The sequence below is a fragment of the Caloenas nicobarica genome, chromosome Z (genome assembly GCF_036013445.1).
Source record: "Caloenas nicobarica isolate bCalNic1 chromosome Z, bCalNic1.hap1, whole genome shotgun sequence".
Classification (NCBI taxonomy): Eukaryota; Metazoa; Chordata; class Aves; order Columbiformes; family Columbidae; genus Caloenas; species Caloenas nicobarica.
Genome location: NC_088284.1, coordinates 83,977,851 through 84,000,259, shown reverse-complemented (window position 1 = coordinate 84,000,259; position 22,409 = coordinate 83,977,851). Strand labels below are relative to the sequence as shown.

The window sequence follows — 22,409 nt, the reverse complement described above, 5'->3', positions numbered from 1 at the left end:
TCAATTTCATTTTTTGCATCAGCCAGTATTTCTTTGCTACTTTTTTGCTTATTATTAGTTCTTCTCCAGATATATACTCTTTGTCTTAATTTATGTCAATTATGTAAACAGAAATAGTACCTGAAAACAAACCCCTTTCTACGTGGTGCTAAAATTAGAAACACAACGAATGGATAAGCTCTAATCTTGAATGTTTCTTCCTAATTCTTTATAAAGAGATTGTTCTCTAGGCAAGAAAAATATCTCTTTGTGAAAACTTTGTATTTCTGATTAACAAAGATTAAAAGATCTTGGCTTTACATTTTGTAAAAAAATCTCTTAATTAATCAGTCATAAAACCAAATCATTTGTTTTTTTAATCTTATAGGGAGGAGCTAGGGCAGGAAACATCACACATGTACTTGATCTAAACCATGGAAAGGTATGGCTTTCTTAAAATGCAGACTTTATAATTCCATAAACAATCCTAAAATTAATTCCATATGATCACTTACAGTGTTAAGTCACTTTTATGTTCTGTTTTATAGGAAGCCCTGCTGAATATTGCAGTTAATCAGTTGGCAGCAGGATGTCACATGTTAGAAGATAAGAAAAACAATCCTCTGAAAAATATTCAGAAGGCAATCCACCTCTGTCCAGGTGACTCTTGTTCTCAAACACAGCAGTGATATTTTTACTCATCAGAAACAAAATTCTCGTGCTAGGAAAAAGACCTACTTTTCTTGGGTTTTCTTCTTGTTTTGGGTTGTCCATGTATATTCTTGACACAGTCTCCCACAGCATCCTCACAGCTAAACTGAGGAAATGTGGTCTGGACGATCGGGTAGTGAGGTGGACTGTGAACTGGCTGAAGGAAAGAAGCCAGAGAGTCGTGGTCAATGGGGCAGAGTCCAGTTGGAGGCCTGTATCTAGTGGAGTGCCTCAAGGGTCGGTACTGGGGCCAGTATTATTCAATATATTCATCAATGACTTGGATGAGGGAATAGAGTGACCATCAGCAAGTTTGCTGATGACACCAAACTGAGAGGAGTGGCTGGCACGCCAGAGGCTGTGCTGCCATCCAGAGACCTGGACAGGCTGGAGAGCTGGGTGGGGAAAAGTTTAATGAAATATAACAAGGGCAAATGTAGAGTCTTACATCTGGGCAGAAACAACCCCAGGTTCCAGTATAAGTTAGGGAATGACCTATTAGAGAGCAGTGTAGGAGAAAGGGACCTGGGGGTCCTGGTGGACAGCAGGATGACCATGAGCCAGCACTGGGCCCTTGTGGCCAGGAAGGCCAATGGCATCCTGGGGTGGATTAGAAGCGGGGTGGTCAGTAGGTCAGAGAAGTTCTCCTGCACATCTAGTCTGTCCTGGTGAGACCTCATCTGGAATATTGTGTCCAGTTCTGGGCTCCTCAGTTCCAGAAGGACAGAGAACTGCTGGAGAGAGTCCAGCGCAGAGCCACGAAGATGATGAAGGGAGTGGAGCATCTCCCATGTGAGGAAAGGCTGAGGGAGCTGGGTCTCTTGAGCTTGGAGAAGAGAAGACTGAGGGGTGACCTCATTCATGGTTATCAATATATAATGGGTGAGTGTCACAAGGATGGAGCCAGGCTCATCTTGGTGGCAACCAATGATAAGACAAGGGGTAGTGGATTCAAACTGGAACACAAGAGGTTCCACTTAAATATAAGAAGAAACTTCTTCATGGTGAGGGTGCCAGAGCCTGGAACAGGCTGCCCAGGGAGGTTGTGGAGTCTCCTTCTCTGCAGACATTCAAACCCACCTGGACACCTTCCTGTGTAACCTCATCTGGGTGTTCCTGCTGTGGCGGGGGGATTGGACTGGGTGAGATTGCGAGGTCCCTTCCAATCCCTGACATTCTGAGAGTCTGTGATTCTGTGATTTTTGCGTAAAATTTGAGTCAAAATTTTAACTGCCATTCCAAGTTTAGACTTGAGAAATTAAACCAGACAAGAAGAACAAAATGGCTGAGTTTTAAGGCTATTTCTGAAAACATGGACAATTTGTTAATTCCTCAGCAGGAGAAGAGATAAATATCATTTAGTACATTAGACAAAAAAGAAAAACACATGTTCCCTCAGAGTCAGTGTGCTACACCAAGCAGGAGAGATGTATTCATCTAGCTTGAGAATTTGTATTGGAAATGTTCTGTTAAAGTGTGCTGGTTATGAACTACAGGCAACTGTTTACCTGTTACTAAATGGTGATCTTCAGTAAATGGAAAATGCAAATCTGGTGGGGTTTTCACATGCCAATTGCACATGTTAGTGAAATACCAATATGTTGTTTCTTCTGCAGTAATTGATGCATTAGTGTGGCTCCAACTTAAAAATTTCAATTACTTTCCTACAGGTACACACAAGACTATACTATTCAAAAGCAGTATATTTTATATTTTACTTCATTAGATCTCCAAACTTTGTTTCATTTTTACTGGCAAAATTAATTGTCTTCGGGATGAAAATTTACATGGGTGAAATCTTTAACTGAGCACTGTCCAGTTCAGGAAAGCTCTGGATCACATCTTGGGGTTTTCACTACTACTGTTACTTGGCACGAAATGATCGTCACGTTTAATCTGTCTAGTCGGAAGTAAACTGGCACCTTCAGGTCAGCAGAGCAGTGGATACGTGGAAAATGTATTTGTTTGCTTTAGAAACATCATCTTTGTCTTCTAATTTGAAGAATGTTGCTAGTTAGAGGTAAATAATAATCAGCTGCCTTGGGCCGACCTGATGGGAGGTTTTGATTGAATTACGTGCCTTGTTCTTGCCATCTCTTATTTACAGTGTGTGGTTCCATTGATGACTAGGTTTTTATGCTTAATCTGGTAAAGACCATTCTAAATGAACTACCACCATATGTAGAATGGGTTAAACACCTTTAACCATTCTTTTCTAGATAATCCTGCTGCCTGGGCAGTGCTAATGGCAGCCTGTCATGCTGAAAACACCATCGTCTGCCTAAACAACACTCAGCCAAAGCAAACAGATCTAGAGATGACACTTGTATCTACAATTTCAGCCAAAAGTAAGCTATACAATTTTCTAGTTAAAACAATAATAAAATAAAATAGAAAATCTCTAAGCTTGCAGTACTCTTCTGAATTTCAGAAACTTGCATATAAGCTGAGAATTGCTCTGTAGTGGTTTGAGCTGTAACTGTATTTTATCCCATAAAAATGTTAAATCCTAATGCAGACCTGGATTTAATTACTTAAATGCAGCTTGCTTTCCCCTGCAAAGCTTCAAGTGCTCTTTTAAAATAGTGTTTCTGAACTCTGATGTCTAAAAGGATGGATGGATGTATTACAGCACAGGAACACTGCTTACAAGGAAAGGCTAAAGTACTCTTAAGTTCTGCAGCTTTTCCAGTAGAGGAATAACGTCAGCCTCAGTCCATGTTTGATTGATTATTCTCAAACCATTAACTCAAATGGTGTAGTTTTTTCCTCTCCTTCTTTTTCCTACTGATGAAGGAAGCCATGCCAGTTTAATACTCCTAAAAATTCTTCTGTACCATATCTAGAGCATGTGACATGATGTGACACTATAGCATATAGAAGAATCTGTTTAAGTGTTTTATCTGTTTTTTGCAGCTGGAGAAAGTAACCTTCCACGTAATTATATCCAGACTCTTGAGGACTGGTGTCTATGTCAGGCTATTACCAGTCTAGAGGAGGCTGGTAAACTCTCCGAGGCTGAAGCTCTTTGTACCAAGGTATAGTAGCATCATACTGGCAGATTGTCATAGAATTGTACAGATCTGTGTGCATTTTACAAGAAGGTAATCTTTGAATTAGCAACTGTCCGTTCCATCAGAGCTATAAGATACAATATTTGTTGGTACTTTCTCCCTCTCCAAGATACTTACTCTGGTTGCAACACCAAAACCATGTTAAAAGTTGAAACGAGCAGTGTATGCCATGACAAAGCTAAGTCTGCCCTTTCTGCCTTTATTCATTAACCTAGTATTAAACAAAACATTACAGAAATTCAAGGCAAGAATTCCAGGCAGGAGACTTGCAGGAGATTTAAAGGCCTTCTGCTCTTTTGCGTTGGTACTCCACTTCAGAGCCACAAGTGGATGCTGCAAGTTTAATTATTAAAAAGAAAATTCCTAAAGCAACACAGCTGGGGAAGGGGCTGAGGTGTTAATGAGCCTCAAGTGTGTGTTTCATGTGTCCATGAACATAAGACTTGGCAAAAGACAGGCAAAACCACAACTGGACTCAGCAGCTCACATCCCCGACTTTCATTAAGGAAAACAGCTAATCTCTTACAACTGTGCTTCTTCTTTACAGCATTTCTGTATTAACAGAGAAGGGAGTTTAATAAAAAAAAAAAAAAAAGAAAAAGACAACAAAAAGATTCCATAAATATGCTGGTTTTCTAAGGGTTAGTACTTTCTCGTCTCTTTATTTGGTGGTAAGGAGGTGATATCATTTTCTGGACAGCATGTCTACTGACCTGTCTTAGGTTAAAAAAGATCATAGATTTCTAGACATATAAGGTGGTATCTGGTCATAAGAGAAGGTTATGGTGGGTTTTGGTTGTTTTTTGTTAGTTAAATAGCTAGTGGGGAGGACAGTCAGTGCCTGCAATTTGTGAAGAAAAAGAGTAACATTTTGGTACCATTTGATACCATAACATTTTGACAGCTTTAGACCCCAGGATTCTCAGAAAGCAATATAACTGGGGATGATGAGTCAGGCACTGCCATTGTTCCATTTGAGACAGGCAACGTGATTCCATATTTATTAATGGAGTAAAATTACAGCAAATACTAGCAGCTTCTGTTGTGTTTCGTAAAGTATCTACATGTCCGTGCATTCTTCACAAAGCAGCAGATTGTTACAGGCTCACAACGTATTTTGATTTTTAAAAAAATGAGTGAAAAGTGCAAGTATTGTTTTTTAGAACAGATCTAGTTTGAGTTTTAATTCTTGAAAGTATTGTGATTTGAACAAGTAAAATAATGCGTAAGGTGACTTGCAGAAGCTTCACATGCTTCACCTAAGAAGGGTAAAGAATAGACGGCTAGTTTTCTGTCTTTGCTTTTTTGTATGAGTTGGTTCCGAGAATTACTCTGTAAGTATCTGCTGTTATTGAACAGGAAATGTTTAGTAAAGTGCTTCTATTTCAGCAAAAATAAAGCACCTTAGCTGGGAGAACTGAAATTGCTTGGAACATACTCAAGGTCACTTTGAGCCACTGAACTCATTTTATCCTGCATTAGCCCAAAGCTCATAATGATTGTGAAGTCAAAGAAGAACTAGAGGTCTGCCATTTACCTGTTTGTCTTTCAGAAACCTCTAAGAGTAGGACAGGTACAAAATTTAGGTTAGACTTGAAATGTATTTTGAGGACAGAAAATATGTTATCTATTTTCATCTGTCAATTCCTGGAACTCTTCTTTGTGCAGAGTAGGAAAAAACCACCATGTTGCAAGCATCCTGAGAATGCTTTCAATGCTCTTTTCTGTAAAGACTGAAATGGAAAAATCAAAGGGTCTCGTGATGTTTGGAAATAGTTCTTGTGTCATGTTGAGCCTTGGTTTTGTTTTAGGGTTTAAAAAGCTACCCTGACCACCCAGCTCTGTTTTTGCTTCTGAGACAAGTTCAGTGTCAGCAGCTGCTGCAGTCTCACAAAGAACTTCCAGACAACGTCCTGGAGGAGCTTCGCAAGACGGTCATGGCCAGTTCCACTTCAGTGGCAGCCTGGCAAGTAAGTGTGGATTCTCTCCCTGACTCAGTCTGCCACTCTCAGCAGAGTCCGCAATATTAGTGGATTAGAGCTTGTTTTGCTGTTTGCTTTTATTTGTCTGCTGACAGCCAGTGACAGAAAAAACAGCTCATATTCGGTTGTAACATTTTGTTAACTGTCTTTAATAGTTGATGTAATAAGGACTGTTAGTAAGAGCAAGCAGACATGGAAACAGGAGAATTACGAACTTGAGATAAACCTCTGGCAGCTGTGTCTTTAGGGACCTGCGACTTGGCACATGAGCAGAAACCAGGGAAATATTTCATAACGTGTAAGAATAGATGGAAGTAAATGGTTTCCTAGTGTAGTGCTATACAACTCCTTATTCAGGGTCTGAAAACCTGAACAACTCTCTTTTCTCTGAAATCTCCTGATGTCAGGTGTCACTGTTCCTTTGAGGAGGTTGAATCTGCAGGGAAGATAAATCACTCCTAGTAAGAGTGTTCACTCACTCCCTTCCATGGCATCACAAGAGATCATTTTTAGTTAATATGAAGGTGTTAAAACTCGCTTTATGTGCTGCTTCTGTGAGACAATCTGAGAAGTCTGTCTCACACATACCAAAAGATCTTTCTGGTGATGCAGCGTATTTATTTATTTCTTTCCTAGCCGTTGCTGTTAGTTACAGTTACTGTCTTCCTTTACCAATGTTAGCCGCATGTTGTTTAGAAAAATTCCGTGAACTTTTAAAGTACAGTTGCAGGATTCATGATGCTCCCTCTGCATGTTAAACAAATAAAACCCTGTTTGTGGTATGATTTACTAAAGCTGATTTCTGTCTTAGAAGATCAGGTCAAGGCTGCTGCAGAGATCATTATCTTGCTTGTTATAAGGCTGTAGATGCTCTTCCCTCCTCTAACATATGACCACCATTTGTGGAAAAATGCTTTTTTGATGCTTTTTTTTTGGTTTGTTAGACTCCATCTTTCTGAACTGCAGAACTCATTCAGATTTGATTTGCAAAATATGAGGCCATGATTGTATCCTCTATTTTAGTAATATATTTTGAAAATTGAGTTGGGGCTTTTATACATTCTGCAAGCATCCCTTGCATAGCCAAGTGTCATCTTGCTTACAAGCAGGGAGAATAAATGAACTGAAAGTGCATGTGATTTGGGGGAAGGGAAAGATTGTTTTGTTTTTCTTAATCCAGGCCACAGATAAGATACCTCTGAGGAAGATCTTTTCAGTCTTCAATTAAAGAAGGTATCTAAGGGCTTGGATAGCATTCTGAAAAAGTCTGGCTGCTACATCTGTCCCTAATGGATAGATCTATGCTTTTATGTTTTCTGGCTCCAGACTTCCCAACAGTTTGATAAATGTTTTGGCTTACTTAGAAGTATTTGTCATGATGCCTTACAATTTTACTAAGTTAGAGGGGCCATTGACTTTGCTTTTTGCTGAAGTTTTTGGCTTTTGTCTAAATGGCTGCTTTGCAGGATTTAGAAGGGCTGCTCTCCTGATAGCTTTTCTACTTTTTGTGCTGTGTCTCACCAGAAAAGTAGAGAAAAGCTGATCTGTCAGAGCCGCCATTGTGCCTTTGCATGAGGGTTCCCTTCTCCTTCACATTTTGAGTGCTAGATACTTCCAACTGCAAAGAGCTGACGTCAAGGAAAGCCTTTTTTTCCCCTGCACATGAATGGATGTTTTACTTTACAAAGCAGTCCAGCAGCTTGATGTCAAGGATGCACAATCTCACTAGTGCTAATAAATACTTCCTAGTTTGTCTCTTCTTGACAAATAACTTCTATGCATTGGAAAGGGTTAAGAATTTTGCCCCTTCTAACACCAGGCTCTCTTCAGCTAGCAAAAGTCTAAGGACCTTTGCTTAAAAGCAGGGGAATTGTTTTTTTAATAAGAAATTGCTTTGTTTGCTTGGTGATCCAGCAAAGAATATTTCTAAATGCGACTCGTACATCTTGCTGTGTATTGTGTACACGTCAGGGATTCGCAGACTTGTGGCTGTATCCACTTTAAAAAATGTGACATGACTAGAGAATTAAAGAGGGAGGAGTTAGAATCCTTTTCTTTCTCTTCATGAGCAAATCCAGGACATGTTGTTCTGGTGGAGCAAGCAGCAGGAGCATGAAACTCCGCACAGATCCCAGTGTCTGCTTCCTTTGCCCCATCTGACTCCTCCAGCATGACCCTGCTGGATCAGAAACTGTTTAACCCAAGTCTACACCCATCATGTGAGCCCAGGTTCACATTGTCGTATCTTTCATGTTCCTGGCATTACTCAGATGGGCTGGGAGAACCTTCGTTCCAAAGGGAAAATTATCTTTTCATCTCTACAAAACTTTTAGAGAAAAACGAGGCAACACACAATGCTCTTCTAGTCTGAAGGGTGACTTTCACAAAGCCAGTCGAGTCATTTGTTCACCTGTGAGCAACCTCCAGATTAAGAGAACTGTCAAACAGTTGTCCGTGGGTGGTCTAGGGAACTCCAAAATAAGTCACTGTAGTGAGGTGTACTGCCAGCTCTGCAGCAGACGACATTTTCCTGCAGGGTGTTGTTGGAATGAATGAGGGCTGGGTGGGTGGTGGTGTTTTAGCTAATAGTACACTGTGGTACTCTCACAAATTGAACTAAATTATATTACTTAATGGATGTGTATTTTGGTGGCTCCATAACTGGTTTCGTTGGATGTTTGTTTTCAGTGGCTGGCAAAAGTGTATCAGTCTCAGAGGATGATGGTTGGAGCAGAGATGTGTTACAGGAAGAGTCTGCAGTTGGCGTCACAGCAGGGCAGCTGGCATGGGAAGTTATCCAGTCTGCTCAGGCTAGCTATGCTAGCACTGGAAGTCTGCATGGTAGGATAATCAAAATTACATAAATCTGTGATTTAACAGGAGTTCATGGGATGTAAGCCCTCTGCAGTCTTTAAATGAAGCCACTTGTTTAAATGACTTTGCATTGTATGAATGAAAACTAAAAATAAAATGAGACTGCAAACGGCAGTGAACTGTTTTTAGAATGTCTCTTTGTAAGAGAGGTTTCTGTGAAATAATCACATAGAACCACTGTCTACATTTTTCAACAAGGCTTATTTCTCTAATAACAGATTCAATTTGATAATCCAAATTGACGTACCCTTCAAGTCTCTGTCCTCCTGTTCAGAGAGCTGCCTTAATAAACATTTTTCCTGGAGACTTCAGTCAAGTTTCAAGTGACTTTATGCTGTATGGTCATTTCTAGATACGATGCCTTGCCTTGAAGTATAAAGACAATCTCAGGGAAGTGTACCTCGTGGTATAAAGAAAATTATTCTGCTTCTTGCACTGAGGGGCCAGGTGAACATAAATTGTTGGCAAGTGTCTGTTCTCTTTAAGCATTGTCACTCTAGAAACTTGAAGTGCACTACCAGACTTCTTTAAAGCCAGGTGTGAAAGGTAGATACTGCTGTGATCTTGGCTAACTCTTTTTCATGTATTTTAACAGATAATCGACCTAACGGCCATTATCAAAATCAGGCAAAGGAACCCCATATACCCTGAGTGCTTTAATAAGAAAAGGCAGTCAGTTTTATGGAGGATAAAGCAAAGCTGTTGCTTCTGGTGGGAAAAGAGAATTCCCCTCAGTGTAGGGAAGTTTCTTTCTTACAAGCTATATGCTTCAAATGGCAAGAATTTGTCAAGTGACAGGATTTTTCCTCCCATGATTCTTTTGTCCATTTTCTAGTGTTCTGCTGCATTTACCGTAGCTCCTAAATGTCTCCACAGGTTGCAAAGTACCCTCTAAATTAATTAGTACTCCTTTGTCAAATTCTGGCCTGAATAGCCCAACAACATATAACACTTTGTTTAAAAATGTAATTAGTACGAAGTTGATTACTTCTGGTTTTTGTACGAGCAGTGCAGCTATCAGTGGATTTCTGTTTGGCCTCTCTGATCTGCACTGGCTTAATGAAATGTGCAAAAGCCTAGTGAAAACCTTGCTCATATCCAAGAAAGTTCTGTTTGAAAATGGCTTGTCTCCCAGTTATCTGTCCAAATGAAAATTTGGACACCGCTTCAAGTACAGTGCTTAGAATACTATACAGACACAATGGGCATAAGATTTTTCTCAAGCCAAAACATACAGGCATTTACTCAATAATTGCTCTATTAGGTAATTACCATCTTGGAGTTGGTTTTTATTTCTGGTAAAATATGCTGTCACTTCTGGGGATAAATTCTACATTCTAGAATAGTCTTGTACACAGGATTAAAATCTACAAGGTGAAGAGCAAACAAGGGTTTGTGATTAAAACAAGCATTACTAAAACATGTGTGGAAAAAAATAAAAAAGTTCTTTGCATAAACCAGCAAGTAGAATGCTGGCAAGGCTGCTCCTAGAATATTTAACATGACTTTTCCAGGCTCTTCTAACCACTGTTTGTTAGGTTGGTTTTGTTTTGTGTTTTAAAGAAATGTCTTTCTAACCTGCCAAATATTTTATATAACTCGGAACAGTTTCAATTAAACCTACTTTATAGTGAGCTGCAAACAAAAACTGTTTTACAGTACAAACTACAACAAAGCCCTTCTTTTCTCCTTTTTCTTTTTTCCTTTTTCCTTTTTCTTTTTCCCTTTTTCTCTTTTCTTTCTTCTTTCTTCTTTTTTCTTTCTTCTTTTTGTTTTTTGTTTTTTCTTTTTTCTTTTTTATTTTTTCTTCTTTTTTCTTTTTTCTTTTTTCTTTCCCCTTTTTTCTTTCTCCTTTTTTATTTCTTCTTCTTTCTTCTTTCCTTTTTTCCTTTTTTCCTTTTTTCCTTTTTTCCTTTTTTCCTTTTTTCCTTTTTTCCTTTTTTCCTTTTTTCCTTTTTTCCTTTTTTCCTTTTTTCCTTTTTTCCTTTTTTCCTTTTTTCCTTTTTTCCTTTTTTCCTTTTTTCCTTTTTTCCTTTTTTCCTTTTTTCCTTTTTTTTCTCCTTTTTGTCTTTTTTCTTCTTTCTTGTTAATTCTTTTTCTTTCTTTTTTTCTTTCCTTTTTCTTCTTTTTCCTTTTCTCCCCTTTCATTTTTTCCTTTTTTCCTTTTTTCCCTTTTTTTCTTTTTTCTTTTTTTCCTTTTTTTCATTTTTCATTTCCGCACCTTTCCTTTCATTTCCGCACCTTTCCTTTCATTTCCGCACCTTTCCTTTCATTTCCGCACCTTTCCTTCCCTTGCCTTCCCTTGCCTTCCCTTTCCTTGCCTTGCCTTTCCTTGCCTTGCCTTGCCTTTCCTTTCCGCGCCGCGCCTTTCCGCGCCTTTCCGCGCCTTTCCTTTCCGCGCCTTTCCGCACCTTTCCTTTCCGCACCTTTCCTTTCCGCGCCTTTCCGCACCTTTCCTTTCCGCACCTTTCCTTTCCGCACCTTTCCTTTCCGCACCTTTCCTTTCCGCACCTTTCCGCGCCTTTCCTTTCCGCACCTTTCCGCGCCTTTCCTTTCTGCGCCTTTCGTTTTCTATTTTCTTTTTTCTTTCATCTTTCATCTTTCATCTGTCATCTTTTGTCTTTTATCTTTTATCTTAGGCTAATGTCTCCAATGACCACTGGCCATCTTTGGTTCATGAGGCAACAACTGAAGCCTTGAAACTCACTCCTTGTCCGCTGGCAACTCTCCTACAAGCACTTCTACAGTATAATCGCAAAATGGGAGCAAGGTATGGATGACCTGTTAAGTCTGAATGGAGCAAACTGTACAAGTGGTCATTATCCCCAGATCTAACTCGAAGAGCTAAAAGAAAATTGGAAACAGGAATTAATTCTTGAAGTAGTATGGCAGTTACAAGGGAGAGTGGGGAAGGGATTAGTAGTGTGGGGAGCAGGAAGCAGCAGAATCTTCCTCCGTTTCTCAAAAAAAAGGCTTATGACCTTCATACTGTGAGGAAAAACAGCTGTAAGACAACTTTTATTTTGATAGCATGTTACCTACATTAATCAGGAAGACTATACATTTCTCAAAGATGTTGTGGAAACAGGTATCACTACCCTGTCTAACGCTGGGATTCATTTTGATCCTAAATTGGGCTCACAGTCAAAGTTCGTGTTCGTTCCCAAACAGCCACGTGCTTATTGTGGCTTTTTGAGGAAGGGGAGGAAGATCTAGGGGAGAGTGCTTGGAAGCACCTTTGTGAGTTCAGTTATTAAGTCTGGTTTGTCTTTTACAGTATTTTTCCTTAAGCTATGGAAAATTGGAATATTCTTGATAGTTTTGTTCAATAATTTCACCTGGTTTTACTGGTATTTCTAACAAACTGGCTTACTTTTTAGGCTTTTGAGAAGGTGACAGGCAGCCGAATGTGATTGTGATGGTTGTCAATGACAACAAAATTGGGCTGAAAACTTATTTAATCAGTTAATATCAGTTGTATTGCAATTTCAGATATTAACTTACATAAGCAGTAAGGTATATCCCAAGATCTAATCGATCTGCCTAGGTGCTTCAAAATCCTGAAACAATAAATTAATCTTAATTACAAACAGCAAACAAAAACCAGATATAACTCTTAACAGCCTGTTAAATCACAATGTGCTGGAAAATCACATTGGTTATAAAGGACAGAGCCAAGGCTGATAGAGCACCAGTGAATAAATATGACATCCCTAAACTTGCCAGTTTTTACCAGATTTGTAATGGCATGGTGAATTTGAAAATGTCTTGGTTAGGTATAAGCTAGTGGTGTTAGAAGGTAGTATTAGCCAAATAGAATTTTAGACTTTGCATAGTATTCTATTCCAATTTCCTTCTCTTCTGCAATTTCACATCTTGCCTCTGTGTTTGCAAGGGCTGCAGTACCTTTTTTGAGTGCCAGGATTAAATATCAATATATTTGTGGATCATATTAAATTCTATTGGAATTGTTAAGATGTATTGTAGTACCAACTTCTCTCAAGTGCAGTGTTTTCCAAAAGATGTGTTTCATCGCTCTTAAACAGAATACCTGCTGTACTTATTTAGCAGATCACATGCTGAAATCAGAGGTTGCGCTGAGTTCACAGGCAGCACAATGTTTGTCGTGTTATTGTAGGAGTTATAAAATCTGCTATGTCAATCTGTTTTGGGTTGTTTGCTAATTAAAACACTAATTTGAGTGCAATATATTAAGCATAACAACGGTGACAGTTGCATTCTAGATGCAACTACGTAGGAAACAAAGGGATGTACAACTCTGCATCCTCACTTTCTTGGGTGGTATGGAAATAAGGACATTACCTCACTACTCCTGATCACTCCTGCTTGCTCTGGGATGCTGGTATCTTACATTTGTATTTAATTTGGATTACATATTGGTTTTGCTTCTAGGGAGACTCGTCGAATGTTGGAGAGAGTGGTATATCAACCAGGAAATCCAGAAACCATAGTGTCAGTGGCACGCTGGTACCTCTTGCGACACCTGCATGCCAAAGATGATTATGAACTAATAGATGTAAGACAATCTATTTTATACAGAAATTCAATCTGTTTATGTTGAATATTGTGCTTGCAACTTAAAGTGGGGTATAGGGAGGCTCGGGAGGTGCTGGCTTGCCTGCTCTAGAGGTTGCAGTGTTTAAGGATTCTACACTGACAAAATGTACCTCGATTTTCAAAATTGCATCCAGTTTGTTTGAAAACCTTCCATTTCTCCATGCAATACTACTGAAAAACAAGCAGTAAAATCTCTCTCTAATCCAAACTGGCAAGAATTCTACTAGTGACTCTTCAGTAAACACAAGGACTGTTTTAGTAGAATTTTACCAGAACTTATTAATGCACTAAAAATGTTAATTCCCTCTAGCCTAGCTGGAACAGTGTGGTATCCCTGACCCAAAATATCTGAACAGTAGAGTGCTGTACATCCTGTACATGACTTTTTTTATAGCTGTAACGGTACATCATTTTCAGTACATAGTAAATGATACATTAGTTTCTGTTGGTAGTACTTCACAAATGGATTTGATGAAACTCACAAATGCACACAGCTCTTTCATGTGATGCAAAGGGGGGTGGTTCATTTGGGCTTGTAGTTTGAGTCACTTTGATTACATTCTGCTAATACTCTCCTCTCTGCTGCCACTGGCACAGTGAGCTCTTTTGCCCAGTTTAACTGCAGTTCACTGGTGGAACATTCAGTCTGTAACAGAGTACGTTTGGAGGTGCAACACATCAAGCAGGCTCAGTGTTGATAAAAATCCATACGCAGACACACAGGTTCATAAAAAAAAAACTAGAATTAATGAATTCAGATGATCCTGATATGATCTCATTGCATTTCTGCAAAGTCATCTGTGCTCCCTGCCGATGAGTACAGTAACAGTAATGGTTAAAGATTTGCTTGATCCCACTTAATGGTTTTCCTTTTTAATATGTATCATGAGATTAGATTACAAGAGAGGTGCCAGAAGCTCACAAACATCTGTGAACATTAGGCTTTCATGGGAGCTTTTTAACTAATAGAAAAGCTGCAGATAGGAGGTACAGAAGATAAATCAAGGGTAAATTTAAATAGGGAAGACAAAAGGATATCTTGGCAGTTTTGTTTAGGTAGCTGCAGAGGATGCTCCTGTTGGCCAAATTTAGGTTTATATAAATGCACTAGCAGGAGGCAAGAGTGTGTCGGCATGGAGATAAGTCTCACCCAGCTCTGCTTCTTTCATTGCCAGGAGGTAACTTAATTGTCAAGCTTTGTGTCAGCTTCAGGTAACAAATGATGCTTTAGTCATGAATTGCAAGTGACCACAGGTTTAGCAAGTCCCTACAAGGCAGGGGTTTTAAGTGTCTGATGTTTTAAGCTGGTGTGTAACCTTGAGTATTTTCTATCTGAGCTTATGGGTTGCTTAAACCTTTAGGGATATTGCATAGCAGAAAGTAACATGCATTTGAGATTGCCAGTAAAAAACTAACAGTAAAATTATGAAAATCCTAATTTTTCATTGTTTGTTTTTCTCTGCAGGTACTTATAGAAAATGCCAAAGCTAATGGGGATGTTAGAGTTCTGGAACTAAATGAGAAATTGTCATCAAGTGCCTAGTATGAACTGTCTCAAGTGAAAAATCTTCAGTTCACGCAACTTAATCAGTCTGTCTTCCAGGACCATATGTGGTTTGGGCTTTTTTAATTATTTGTGTCTAGTGTTATTTTTTTGTTACATCAACTGCAGTTTTGTGTTTAGTTTTACTTTTTCTTAAACAAAAGTGGGTTATTTTCTTGTTGACAGCAGTTCCAGCATAAAAATACTCTTGATTTGAAAGGAAAACTCTCAATGTTGCTTTTGTTTTCTTCCTCACTGAAACTTCGGCGCTATTTCCAATGAAAAGTACTTGTCTTTATTTCCCTCTTGGCCACATAGAGAAGTACAATATTAACTGCGTTGGGGGTGAGGCAAGGTTGAAAAGGCTTCTACTTTTTCTTGGCACAGAATCTTACTTAGCTAAGTAGCAGCAAACTTTTCTTGTCTCTCAGATCAGAGAATCACAGAATCACAGAATGTTAGGGATTGGAAGGGACCTCAAAAGCTCATCCAGTCCAATCCCCCTGCCAGAGCAGGAACACCCAGAGGAGATTACACAGGAAGGCATCCAGGCGGGTTTTGAATATCTCCAGAGAAGGAGACTCCACAACATCCCTGGGCAGCCTGTTCCAGTGCTCCATCACCCTCACTGAGAAGAAGTTTCTTCTCAAATTTAAGTGGAACCTCTTGTGTTCCAGCTTGAATCCACTACCCCTTGTCTTACTGTTGGTTGTCATTGAGAAGAGCCTGGCTCCATCCTCGTGACACCCACGCTTTATATATTGATAACCATGAATGAGGTCACCCCTCAGTCTTCTCTTCTCCAAGCTCAAGAGACCCAGCTCCCTCAGCCTTTCCTCACACGGGAGATGCTCCACTCCCTTCAGCATCTTCGTGGCTCTGCGCTGGACTCTCTCCAGCAGTTCCCTGTCCTTCTGGAACTGAGGGGCCCAGAACTGGAGACAATATTCCAGATGTGGTCTCGCCAGGGCAGAGTAGATGTGCAGGAGAACCTCTCTGACCTACTGACCACCCCCCTTCTCATCCACCCCAGGATGCCATTGGCCTTCTTGGCCACAAGGGCCCAGTGCTGGCTCACGGTCATCCTGCTGTCCACCAGGACCCCCAGGTCCCTTTCCCCTACACTGCTCTCTAACAGGTCATTCCCCAATTTATACTGGAACCTGGGGTTGTTCCTGCCCAGACGTAAGACTCTACATTTTCCCTTGTTATATTTCATTAAATTTTTCCCTGCCCAGCTCTCCAGCTTGTCCAGGTCTCTGGAGGGCAGCACAGCCTCTGGTGTGTCAGCCACTCCTCCCAGTTTGGTGTCATCAGCAAACTTGCTGACAGTACACTCGATTCCCTCATCCAAGTCATTGATGAATATATTGAATAATACTGGTCCCAGAACTGACCCTTGAGGCAGTCCACTAGATACAGGCCTCCAACCAGACTCCACCCCATTGACAATGACTCTCTGGCTTCTTTCCTTCAGCCAGTTTGCGGTCCACCTCACTACCCGATCGTCCAGTCCACACTTCCTCAGTTTATCAGCAAGGGTGCTGTGGGAGACAGTGTCAAATGCTTTACCGAAGTCAAGGTAGACTACATCCACCGCTCTGCCATCATCAATCCACCTTGTTATGTCTTCATAAAAGGCTATGTGGTTGGTCAAGCACAACTTCCCCTTGGTGAGGCCATGTTGACTGTCCCTGATGACCCTCTTATCCTTGATATGCCTTAAGATGGCACCAAGGATAAGGTGTTCCATCACTTTCCCAGGGATGGAGGTGAGGCTGACCGGTCTATAGTTGCCCGGGTCCTCCTTCTTGCCCTTTTTGAAGACCGGAGTGACGTTTGCTTTCCTCCAGTCCTCAGGTACCTCTCCTGTTTCCCAAGACTTGGCAAAGATGATGGAGAGTGGTTCAGCAATGACTTCAGCCAGCTCCCTCAGCACCTACGGGTGCATCTCATCTGGACCCATGGATTTATGGATGTCCAGATTGCTTAATTGCTCCCTAACCCAGTCCTCATCAACCAAGGCAAACTCCTCCATTGCCCTGCCTTCCTCTGGGGCCTCAGGGGTACGGGGGTCCTCAGGACGGCCTCCGGCAGAGTAGACAGAGACAAAGAAGGCATTCAGTAATTCTGCCTTCTCTGTATCTTCTGTCACCAGGGCACCCACCCCATTCATCAGTGGGCCTACATTGCCTCTGGTGTTAGTTTTATCCGCTATGTATTTGAAGAAGCTCTTTCTGTTGTCCTTGACCCCTCTTGCCAGGTTTAACTCTAAGGAGGCCTTAGCTTTCCTAGTTGCCTCCCTACATCCTTTAACAACAGCCTTATATTCTTCCCAAGTGGCCAGCCCCTCCTTCCATGATTTGTAAACCCTCCTCTTCCACTTGAGCTTACCCAGCAGTTCCCTGTTTAACCATGCAGGTCTCCTGGCTCCCTTCCTTGAATTCCTACGTGTCAGGATGCTCTGATCTTGAGCTTGGTAGAAGCAGTCCCTGAATGTTAACCAACTATCTTGGGCCCCTTTACCTTCAAGCAGCCTTGCCCACGGGATTTCCCCCAGCAATTGTCTGAAAAGGCCAAAGTTGGCCCTGCTGAAGTCCAGGTTTGCAATTCTGCTCGGTATTCTGCTCCCACCACACGAGATCCTGAACTCCACCATTTCATGGTCGCTGCAACCAATGCAGCCCTCAACCTTTACTGCTTCAACCAGACCCTCCTTGTTAGTGAGGATGAGATCCAGCAGTGCATCTCTCCTAGTTGGCTCCTCCACCATTTGCATCAGAAAGTTGTCATCAATGCACTGGAGGAACCTCCTAGACTGAGGCTGGCTGGCTGAGTAGTCCTTCCAGCAAACATCAGGGAAGTTAAAATCCCCCACAACAACCAGAGCCTGCGACTGTGAGGCCGCTCTCAGCTGCCTGTAGAAGGCCTCATCAACATCCTCACTCTCATCTGGTGGCCTGTAATAGACTCCCACAACAGTATCAGCCCTGCCAGCCTGCCCCTTAATTCTCACCCACAGACTCTCAACTTGCACCTGGACAGTACTCAGTACGTTGTAGTTGCTCTCTCATGTAAAGAGCAACTCCACCACTGCGCCTGGCTGGCCTGTCTTTCCTGAGAAGGACATAGCCATCCATGACCACATTCCAGTTATGTGAACTGTCCCACCATGTCTCTGTTAATGCCACCAGACCATAATCTCCTGACTGAACACAGGTTTCTAACTCCTCCTGCTTATTCCTCATGCTGCGCACATTGCTGTACAGGCATTTCGGGGAGTGAGCTGAGTACACTGATTTCACCTTCGGGTGCAGGGGCCTCCCGGTCTTTATCAATTCCAGCGTGCTGCCCCACTGATGCAAGCCCAGCTACAACCCCATCCCCCTTCAAATCTAGTTTAAAGCTCTCCAAATGAGCCCTGCTAATTCCTGTCCCAGCATCCTTTTACCCCTGTGGGATAAACCTTTCCCACGTATCACTGTCTGGACTGGTGTCTTATAAAACCAGCTGTTATCAAAGAACCCAAAGCCCTGCCTATAGCACCAGTTTTGAAGCCAATCATTTACAGACTTAATGTTGTAAAACATTCAGATATTTATAATGCCTGTATTCCTCTGATATACTTTGTTTTGCAGTTGAGACCCAAATCCACTTGGAATATCATGTGTGGTATCAGTTTATATATTTTTTTTTTTTTTTAGCTAATCTTAATTGGAGCAGTGTATCCTCTTGAGTGCAGGCTTCAGTAAACATTCCCATCAAGAAAAGCTTGTGATCATCAGGGACAGGGTCATGTTTATAAATGTGTATAACAGGCTCTATTTATGTCTTGGTAATTCTGCTGCTGACTGCCTAATTGGATGAATCATGACAGTGGTTCTTAAGACATGATGTTATTTTGCCTTTCTGTACATGAGAATAAAAAAAAATAAAGCAATGATTCTGATCTGTTAGTGTTACCATTAGGGATTTTCAAGCTGTGGACAAGAGCCACAATAACTGCCCATTTCCTGGTTTAGAGTTTCTTAGAGTTGCTGTTAGAGAAGTTACTTTTCCTTAGGTTTCCCGCAGCAGAGACTCAGGCATGGATTCCAGGAATTCTTCTAAAATAAACAATTTATTTGCAAGGTGCAGCATAGAGCAGCTTGAGCTGGTGCCTCCTGAAGAGGGACCCCAGCAGAAAAACCTTGGACAATTCAACCCCCCAATCCCAGCCGGCACCCCCTTGCATCACTCTGGACCAAGTGCAAAATTGGAGTCTGGGGTCTCCCATTCTTCACTCATCTCTTCATTTTCATCAGGCGGGCTGTCAATTAATGTTCTGGCCTTCAGTGGCTATTTTGTACCTGCAGCTGGAGAAAATAAGTTCTTGGTAACAGCCAAAACGTTCTTCTGTCAGACACTGTTCTGTTCTTATCCCCAGGGACGCTGCTCCCCTTGTCTCCTCTCTTGAAGACTCTGAGGCCTTTTTTACTTAACGAAGCAGAAAGTTCAAAGGTTCACAGTTTGCAGAAGTTATGCTGAGCAAACTCACTTATGCTGAGTGAATTCTATATAAGCAGTTTCTAACCAAGTTCTGTAGGAAGCAGTGTAGCCAATAATTCAATAAGCTCAAGCAGTCTGTGCCCGAACAACAACTCTCTGTCCACCAAGGTCATATAATGGCTCGTACGATCCCGTGTTGCAGAGCAGGGGCACTTCAAGGGAACCAGCTCTGTTGTGGTTAAAGAAAGCCGGACGCCGAGCGGAGGGGTGTGGAACGTGCATCTCCACGACCAGCTGTGCTCGGTGATCCCTGGAGAGCAGGCAAGGGCCACCAGCATCCCCTCGTCACCTCAAAGAGGAGAACAGAGCTCAGTAGACTGGGGTTCTGACTCTGCGGAGGTGAGTAGAAACCTCTCTGAATGGCAAGAATCCCTTCTTGTCTCCCACACTTTCCTTCTCCCACCCATCTCAATGCAAAATACCTTCCTTAAAAAGATTTTTTCAGGGTAAATTTAGATCCATTGTGGTTCCCTTCACAGCCTGCTGTCACATAGTCTTGAACTATCAGTAACTGCAAACGTTAAAAGGCAATATTGCAAAAGCCAGACTCGTGACTCTCAAGACAGGCTGTAACTTTTTTTAGCTTGCTGCTATTAAAAGCCTGGAAAAAAGTTCTTGCAGCCTATGGTTCGTATCCTTGGCATGTGGTCTTGATATTTGTGCCTCCTACTCTGGTGGTGGGAGAGGCAGCATCGTGTCTGACGGCAGCTCAGGAAGCAGCTGCCTGTCTCATTAATGTGTTAGGCAGAAATCCTTCTACGTAAGTGTTAGCCTATAGTTGGTTCCACACTAAACCTTAAATACTAACACCTAGGAGAAAAGTTACGGCAGGTGAGAGGAACCAGGTAGGTAACTATCAACTGTGAACACTCTGTGTCTTGAAAAAAAAAAAACCAGTATAGTGTTTTTTCTCTTCAGAAGACTGTGAAGTTACTTTTAGTGTGATCAGTGATGAACTCCTTGAACAAGATAATTATACAGCCCAAAGTTGTATTACATACCCTGTAGAAAAAAAAAAAATACATTTTGCTACCACCTACTCAGTGAAAAGTGCTCAGAGAACATGAGTTTAAATTTAAGCATCTGCAGAATCCAACGGTATGAGGTAAAAATCTTGCTCTCCTCATTTTTTAACAATGCATATCCTCTACAAAATCAGCACTTGTGGAAGGTCTGCTGTAACGCTGAAAAAAAATAGAAAATTCACGCCGGTTGAGACAGCCCTGTATTTTACACCAGTGTAGAGCTCAGCTTTAGAATGCAAAGTGCTGTACAGAGGCACATAAGCATCATTGCATGGGGGAACCGAGAGCTGGTATGGATTTTGCTGCTTGGGAACTCATACGTTCAGCTGCTATTGCTGTGAAGGGGAAAAAGCAAACATCCCCCGCTGTAATTTGTTTTATTACGTTGGTTTGTGCCAAAGGCAGAATGGAATGAGCGCTAATGAATTTCAAGGTAGAACTTTTTTACTACTTCAGATATGAAGTATTTTATATGCTTCTTGCATTTTCTTTTATATACGCATGAGACAATGGCTTGCCTCTGAGAATTTTATTTATTTGGGTCATGCCTGTTCATCTCATTCTCTGTATTTCCTAAGAATTACTGGATTGCATTCCTACTCAACTTTTGAGCTTCTCTCAAAATGGTATTACAAAGTGCAGTGGGAAATTGCATTAATTTAGATAATCTTCCTAACCTTAGAATTCAACAAAAACACAGATGTGTACTTCTCTCTTCCCAATAATTGTTTGATACCTTTTGTATGTAAAAACAAACAAGCAAAAAAACACACAAAACCCAAACAAAAAACCAAACAAAACAACAACAAAACCAAAATAAACAAACAACAACAACAACAACCAAAACAAACAAAAACCATAACATAGATATAACCCCCCTCATAATGGTTTTAATGCTGCACGAATGCACCTTTGCAAGGAAAAGCACATCCCTAATCCTGCAGCTCAGTTGAATATCGTCCTGGATGCCTAGAGTTTAGTTTTCCTTCTCTCCCAGTTTATTTGCTTTCTACTCATTTAATTGAACTGCTGACAGTTAAATAACTTTTAAATTTAGTGTGTCCTCGAGGGAGAGAAGGATCATTTTGATTTTGGTTGCAGTGTGGAGTGATAAATACTGAGATAACTCCTTTATGCACTGAGGTCACCGAAACAGCAGCAACATTCCAAATATACATTCACATGTGACCTGAATTTATAATTAGGCTCTCAAATCCTTCTGGTATAATTATACCAATCAGTGCGTAGATAAAGCAGCATTTGATTGTGCCATACTGCCATGTGAAAGGATGAATGGATGGATGGATGTGTAGATGGATGGATGGATGTGTGGATGGATGGATGGATGGATGGATGGATGGATGGATGGATGGATGGATGGAAGGATGTGTAGATGGATGGATGTGTAGATGGATGGATGGATGTGTAGATGGAGGGGTAGACGGTTGGATGGATGGGTGGATGGATGGATGTGTAGATGGATGGATGGATGGATGTGTAGAGGGAGGGGGAGATGGATTGATGGATGGATGAGTGGATAGATACATGCATAAGTAGATAGACAGGAAATGTGCAGCAATACGTCTGTCCTTTCTCTGTTCAGAGTTGGACTCTGACGGTTTTCCTGGGTTGTTTTCTTATTTTTTTGACACCATGTGCTTTCAGAAAATCATCAATAGCCTTTTTATTTCACCTTTTTGCTGTCACTCAGTACAGTGAGAACCACAGTATCCAGGGTGTGGAGGCAGATCCACAAGCTGTACTACCTGCTGCTCCACAGGCGGCCACGGATATGGGCAAGAAATGGCACGAGTGCCCAGAAGGAGCCAGAGAGACAGTTTGTGAGGCTGCCCTCAACCCCAAATGTGTCGCTGTGACTGCGCTAATCGGCTGCCCAGGGCAGTGGTGGAGTCACCATCCCTGGAGGGGTTGAACAGATGGAGATGAGGTTCTCAGGGACATGGGTCAGTGCCAGGGGTGGAGTTAAGGTTGGACTTGATGATCTTAAAAGTCTTTTCCAACCAAAACAGTTCTATGATCCTATGATTTTAAGTCTACAGTGAAGGCAGAGCCCCCTGTAATGGACAGAACACAC

General features: G+C 41.3%; 1 protein-coding gene across 3 annotated transcripts in view; it reads left to right on the top strand.

Annotated features, from left to right (window-relative positions):
• SKIC3 (SKI3 subunit of superkiller complex) overlaps nucleotides 1–15,594 on the top strand; it is a 51,372-nt gene extending 35,778 nt beyond the window's left edge. For 2 of the 3 annotated variants that reach the window (XM_065656290.1, XM_065656289.1), the window contains 9 exons: nucleotides 368–421; nucleotides 528–639; nucleotides 2,910–3,038; nucleotides 3,607–3,728; nucleotides 5,576–5,734; nucleotides 8,435–8,587; nucleotides 11,260–11,390; nucleotides 13,034–13,157; nucleotides 14,664–15,594. In XM_065656290.1, the coding sequence (XP_065512362.1) occupies nucleotides 368–421; nucleotides 528–639; nucleotides 2,910–3,038; nucleotides 3,607–3,728; nucleotides 5,576–5,734; nucleotides 8,435–8,587; nucleotides 11,260–11,390; nucleotides 13,034–13,157; nucleotides 14,664–14,741 (1,062 nt within the window). In that variant the 3' untranslated portion in view covers nucleotides 14,742–15,594. The remainder of the gene's footprint in view (nucleotides 1–367; nucleotides 422–527; nucleotides 640–2,909; nucleotides 3,039–3,606; nucleotides 3,729–5,575; nucleotides 5,735–8,434; nucleotides 8,588–11,259; nucleotides 11,391–13,033; nucleotides 13,158–14,663) is intronic. The other variant, XM_065656291.1, reaches the window with a different exon arrangement.
• The last annotated feature ends 6,815 nt before the right edge of the window (nucleotides 15,595–22,409 follow it).